The sequence below is a fragment of the Triticum urartu genome, chromosome 7, assembly GCF_003073215.2.
Source record: "Triticum urartu cultivar G1812 chromosome 7, Tu2.1, whole genome shotgun sequence".
NCBI lineage: Eukaryota > Viridiplantae > Streptophyta > Magnoliopsida > Poales > Poaceae > Triticum > Triticum urartu.
In genome coordinates this window covers 491,425,009-491,431,365 of record NC_053028.1, presented here as the reverse complement: position 1 = coordinate 491,431,365, position 6,357 = coordinate 491,425,009, and the positions used below count along the sequence as shown (strand labels likewise).

Sequence of the window (6,357 nt, the reverse complement as noted above, 5' to 3'; positions counted from 1 at the left end):
GAGCCTCGGCTTGCGCCAAATAACAACACGGTCAGGTTAGGTTAGGGTTAGGGTTAGGCTCACCATGTGCATGTGCACGATTCCCCAAATTTAGCCACCGCCGAACCCCAGCGGCGGACGCAATAATCAGACAGCAGAGTTTCGTTCCGCATAATAACTAAACTAAACTAAACCAGTCCTACTTAAACTAAGCAGAGCTCATCAGCACCGTCTCTGTCAGCTCAGCTCAGCTCACCGGCTGCGCTTCTGTCCTGCTGAATCGAACCTAGCTGTTATTATTCCTTCCCAAGGTGGCAGCCACCCCTCGCCCTCCTCCTCTTAACTCCCGTCTCTCTCCTCTCTCTCTCTAGCCTAGCGTTTTCTCGCTCCGAGTAAAGCTGAAAACTCCTCAAGTCCAAGAAAAAAGCCACCTTTATCTCCTCCCTTCCCCTGCCGGCTCCCTCCGGTCCGGTCCAGACGGTGGTGGTGGGCTCTGCCTCTTCTCGAGGCGCTTTCTCCGGCGCATTTGCTGCTCCGCCTCGGGGGCGCTTGGAGCGGTTGGCGGCGGAGGGGCGTCGATCTCGGGCCGGATCTCGCCGAATGCCCGCCGCGGGGCGCTCCGGTGGGCCGGGACAGGTGCGTGCGTTCACCGGATCCGGCTTCTTCTTTCTTGTGTTCTTCACGAGCGTACTGTTCTTGCCGGCCTTCTTCATTTCTGTTGCTGTTTCTCTTCTTTTCTTCCTTCTTTCTTTCCCCTCCGGATTAATAGCGGGACGGTTTTATTTATCATTTTCTACTACTAGTAGTCTACTATCAGGAAACAAAAATCAATAGCAGTACTGCTCTTCGTGCTCTGATTTGAAGTTGGCTACGGAAATGCCTTCAACCTCACAAAGAGAATGAGATGGAATGCAAAGATGTGAGTAATCTCGTCGTCGTAGTAGGTAAAAAGGGAGAGATATTATGGAACAGAAACTCTGGATATTCACATATTCCTCATTATTTTATACCAGCATATGTAAACTGATAAACAATACTGCGTAGAATAAATTCGGCGCTCGTTGCCAAACCTCAACCAGCAACGGTGGTCTGGTCCATACCTCCTCCCAACTCTCACGCCGTCATCTTCTCCCAAATCGGCGCCGCCCACCACTTATCCCCTCTCTTGGCTGGCGCCGCCCACCACGCCTGAGGCTACCAATCCAGCTCTGAGCTCTCCTCCCCTTTCTGCTGCATTGGGCTGGAGGGGAGATCGGCGATCCCATTCCCACCAGGACTGATTTCTTCTTGGTAAAGAATCCCCAGCTTGCTTGGGTAGTTCTAGTTGGTCTTGACCTTTCCATTGCTGTGGGCCAACAAATCCAGTTCTTCATCCTGAGAAGTGTGAAGAACGCCTCCATAGTTAGGATTCTGTTTGCTTTACTATTTTTTATTGCTTCGTCCTGATCTCAGTGGGGATCCTGTGGTGTGATCCCGTGGGCTAGGGAATTTTGAATTTTTGCAAGTACTAAATATAAGAGCGTTTAGATCACTTACAGAGGGAGTACTTACTTTGCACTTTGACAATTTGCCACTACTTACTTTGCAGTTGATCTTAGAACTAGTTTGGTTGGGGATGCGAGTCAGTGCAGTTCTGTATATCTGATATTCTTGCCTTACTATCCGCTATACATGCCAGTCTTGCTTTACTAATTCCTGCATATTTCTACATCCAGCTTTTATCCTCTTATTAGAGGAGTAATATATAGCTTGAAATTGTACATGTCATCTCAAACATTTTGCACATTTTTTCGTCACTCAGGTCAACATTATGATGGGAAGGAGGAAGTTGCAAGTGGTGACCTTGGCGATCTTGTGTTTCTGGTCATCTGCTGGGATCTGCAAAGCACAATCAGTGGATTTCAAGCCTGCCGACAGCTACCTGGTTGACTGTGGGTCTGCCAAGGGCACGACGGTTCTCGGGAGGGACTTTGCTGCCGATGGGGCAGCTCCGGTGACCGTGGCCACCTCCCAAGACATCCTTGCCGGCACCTCGGCCAACGGGGTGTCCTCGTTTGACAACCCGGTGCTTTACCAGACTGCCCGCATCTTCACGAGCCCGTCATCCTATACTTTTCCTATCCAGAAGCAGGGGCGGCATTTTGTTCGCCTCTACTTCTACCCCTTCATCTACCAGAGTTATGATCTCTCCACCGCCAAGTTCACCGTGTCGACCCAAGATGTGCTCCTGCTCAGTGATTTCCAGCAGCCGGACAAGACGGCGCCGCTGTTCAAGGAATACTCTTTGAACATCACACGTGACCATCTTGTCATTTCCTTCAAGCCGTCAAACGGAATTGCATTCATCAATGCAATTGAAGTGATTTCTGTTCCAGATGATCTCATAGCCGATGTAGCCAATATGGTCAACCCTGTGCAGCAATACAGCGGTTTGACTACACAGTCACTGGAGACAGTGTATCGTGTCAACATGGGTGGTCCGAAGGTCTTCCCGAACAATGATACCCTCTCGAGGACTTGGCAGAAGGATCAGAAGTACATACTGAACCCCAGTGTGACTAAAACTGCTCAATATGGCAAGGCTATCAACTACAGGAAAGGTGGAGCAACTCCACTGACGGCCCCTGATATTGTGTACAGTACAGCTACAGAATTGGCGGCTTCAAACACATCCAACGCACTTTTCAACATGACATGGCAGTTTGATGTGGATGCAGGCTTCAGCTATCTGATAAGATTTCACTTCTGTGATATAGTCAGCAAGGCACTGAACCAGCTCTACTTCAATGCATATGTGGGAGGATTCTTTGCACAGCATGATCTTGATCTCTCAGAGCAATCGGTGAATCAATTGGCTACAGCTATCTATGTTGATGTGGTTCTTTCTTCAAATGATGCGTCGAGCAAGCTCAGCATCAGTATTGGTCCATCCACCTTGAACAATGCATTGCCTGATGGGATTCTGAATGGCCTTGAGATTATGAAGATGGGCAGTGGCTCTGGTTCTGCTTTCACTGTTGGGAATAACGGTTCAAACAAAAAGTTGCCCATAATTATTGGCTCAGTCCTTGGGGTTGTTGGGCTTCTGATAATTGTCCTTGTTGTGGTACTGCTTTGCCGGAGGAAGAAGACCGACGACAAGCAGCACTCCAAGACCTGGATGCCTTTCTCTATCAATGGGCTCACGTCTCTCAGTACAGGAAGTAGAACTTCTTATGGTACTACACTAACATCAGGTCTGAATGGAAGCTATGGATATCGCTTCGCCTTCAATGTGCTCCAAGAAGCAACAAACAATTTTGATGAGAGCTGGGTGATTGGAGTTGGAGGTTTTGGGAAAGTCTACAAGGGAGCTTTGAGGGATGACACAAAGGTTGCCGTGAAGCGAGGAAACCCCAAGTCCCAGCAAGGTCTGAATGAGTTCCGGACAGAGATCGAACTCCTTTCGCGTCTGCGTCATCGCCACCTGGTGTCTCTTATTGGGTACTGTGATGAAAGGAATGAGATGATCTTGGTCTATGAGTACATGGAGAACGGAACCGTCAAAAGCCACCTGTATGGTTCAGACAACCCCTCACTCAACTGGAAGCAGCGGCTGGAGATCTGCATTGGAGCAGCAAGGGGGCTACACTATCTTCATACCGGTTCTGCAAAGGCCATTATCCACCGTGATGTCAAGTCTGCAAACATCTTGCTTGATGAGAATCTCCTCGCGAAAGTCGCCGACTTTGGGCTATCAAAGACTGGGCCTGAGCTGGATCAGACTCACGTCAGCACTGCAGTGAAGGGCAGCTTTGGGTACCTCGACCCTGAATACTTCCGAAGGCAGCAGCTGACCGAGAAGTCAGACGTCTACTCCTTCGGTGTTGTCATGCTGGAGGTGCTCTGTGCGAGGCCGGTGATCGACCCTTCACTCCCGAGGGAAATGGTGAACTTGGCAGAGTGGGGAATGAAGTGGCAGAAGAGAGGGGAGCTGCACCAGATCGTCGACCAGAAGCTTTCCGGCGCGATCAGGCCGGACTCTCTGAGGAAGTTCGGTGAGACGGTGGAGAAGTGCCTGGCAGACTACGGCGTGGAGCGGCCGTCGATGGGGGACGTCCTCTGGAACTTGGAGTATGTCCTGCAGCTCCAGGACGTGGATTCTTCGACCGTGTCGGACGTGAACAGCATGAACCGGATCGTCGACCTGTCGTCGCAGGTTCAGCACGTCGGTGCCATGGAGAGCATCAGCGTGACGATGGCGGAGGACGGAGCTTTGCACGAGCCTGACCACGACCTCTCCGACGTGTCGATGAGCCGGGTTTTCTCTCAGCTGATCAAAGCCGAGGGGAGGTGAAAAGGCGCCAGATGACCTGTAGGGTACCGGTAGAGGTGTGAGCAAGCCTTGGATTTTTCTTTTCCTGTTGAAGTTTACCTGAGGTGTGTCACGTGTAATTGGTTGTTTCATCCCTTGTAATTGCACTGAACTACGGTTTGGATTTCTGATGGCCGTACCTTACCCACTCGGCCACTTCTGTGGGCACACGATTGAGCAGATATAGGTATCTTCATTCATGTATGGAATCTATTCGGCTCTAGCCATATTTATGTACTGATGATGATGATGATGATCCGGCTAAACGCTGGATTCTGGAACTGGTGCACTCTCCTCTCTTGTGGTAGTAACAAAAGTATCATGCTGAGTGGCAGCCCAATGTGTGCAATCTTCCGCTGTTCAGCGATAAATTCTCAAGATATGAAGCTAGGAGGCCGGGTCGTTCGAAACAAATCCAGAGGATTCGGCGGATGCTCAGCGCTGTTAGAAGTATAATTATGTTTGGGGCTGTTAGAGGTATAATTATGTTTGGGTCCGACTATGTTACTACATCGTACCTCACATCTACTCCCTCCCGTTCCAAGTTAATACAAAGTTGAGCCAAGTTAATACAAAGTTGAGCCATCTATTTTAGAAATAGTTGAGCCATCTATTTTAGAAATAGTAAAAGCATCTCTAGCAGACCCCATATAAATAGTCAAACTCGCAAAATAACCGTTTTTTGCGGTTCCAGCCGAAAAAACAAGCCCGAACAGACCTAGCAAAATCATTCGACCCTTAAACTTTTTTAAAGGGTCCAGTAAACGCGAATGCGAAATCCTTATATATATAGTTTTGAAGACAACTTTGCCAAGACCCTGCATACCGATCAACATTGGCGGTTGAGGAATCTTTGCTCCTGCCAATGCCATGAAGCTCGTCCGGCCGCCGCGCCCGTCCGCCTGCCCGCTGCGCTCGTCCGCCCCGGCCACCGCACTCGCCCGCCATCATCCGATAGCCGGCCGGCCTTCCGTCCCGGCCGCCGCGCTCGCCCCTGGCTCTCCAACGGAGCTAGCTAGCTAGCTCAATCCATTCGAACGAAGCTAGCTAGCTAGCAGCTCAATCCATTCGAAGGGAGCGAGCTAGCTAGCTCGATGCGCCGGCCGTTGGATCCGGCCGCCGTTCGCGCCGTCCCGGCAGCCTTGGCCTCCGCGCGCGCCCTGGCCGTCCTGGCCTCTGCCCGCGCCGCGCTCGCCTCGCGTTTTTTCTTGTTTTATCTGTTCGCTGGATTGACGCAAGGAAAAGGATAATAAAAAAAGAGTTAGCTCTGAGTCTGTTCGGTATATTCAGAGATTTTTTTTACGAATTGATTATACGGGGTCTGAGTCTATCCTCGCCCGCGCCGGCCTGCATATACCTTTTTTTCGAAATCACTAATTGAGGAGCGCTCCTCGCAACGATTAGTCGGGGAGCGCTCCGCGTGCGCCAAGTGTCACGCGCGGAGCGGTCGGGAGACTTTTCCGAGGCGCTCCACGCGCGACACTTGTCGCGCGCACGGCGTCTCCCGTGTTTTCCGGTTTCTGGTTTCCTTTTTCGGTTTTTTCTTTTTTCACTTTAGTCCTTATACTTTTAATGTTTTGTAAAACCTTTTGATCTGTTTTGAGATCTGTTTTCTCTCTGGTGTGGGCGAACCGTCGTGGTCGGGAGACATTTTCGAGGCGCTCCGCGCGCGACACTTGTGAGACTGTTCTTTCTTTGCCGTCGTCTTCGTCCGTCGCGGCACCGCTCTTGTCGCGTGGTTACGGCGACTCCTGTCCCGGCCGCCGCGCTTGTTGCCTGGTTTTACGGCGGTCCTTCTTTAGCGTCGACCGCGCTTCCCCATTCGCGTGATCGCCGTTCCCTACTGGTTGCCTTCGTGGGTTCCTTGTTTCCCTTTAATGTTTCTCTTTTTGTTCCCATTATATTTCCGGGATATGGAGATTTATGGGGTAGTTACGGGTGGGGACTACCAACACTATCAGATGTCAAGTTTCAACTGGGTTTTGTGTGATTAGTTCTTGATAATCATTGTGTTCCTTGTAGTT

The 6,357-nt window shown here is 50.5% G+C and overlaps 1 protein-coding gene across 1 annotated transcript; it reads left to right on the top strand.

Annotated features, from left to right (window-relative positions):
- Positions 1–289: 289 nt before the first annotated feature.
- Positions 290–4,614, top strand: LOC125522258 (receptor-like protein kinase HERK 1). The gene is made up of 2 exons (XM_048687334.1): positions 290–615; positions 1,781–4,614. Exons 1-2 carry the CDS (start codon positions 580–582, stop codon positions 4,313–4,315), a joined length of 2,571 nt encoding a protein of 856 aa, XP_048543291.1. The 5' UTR covers positions 290–579; the 3' UTR covers positions 4,316–4,614.
- Positions 4,615–6,357: the final 1,743 nt, after the last annotated feature.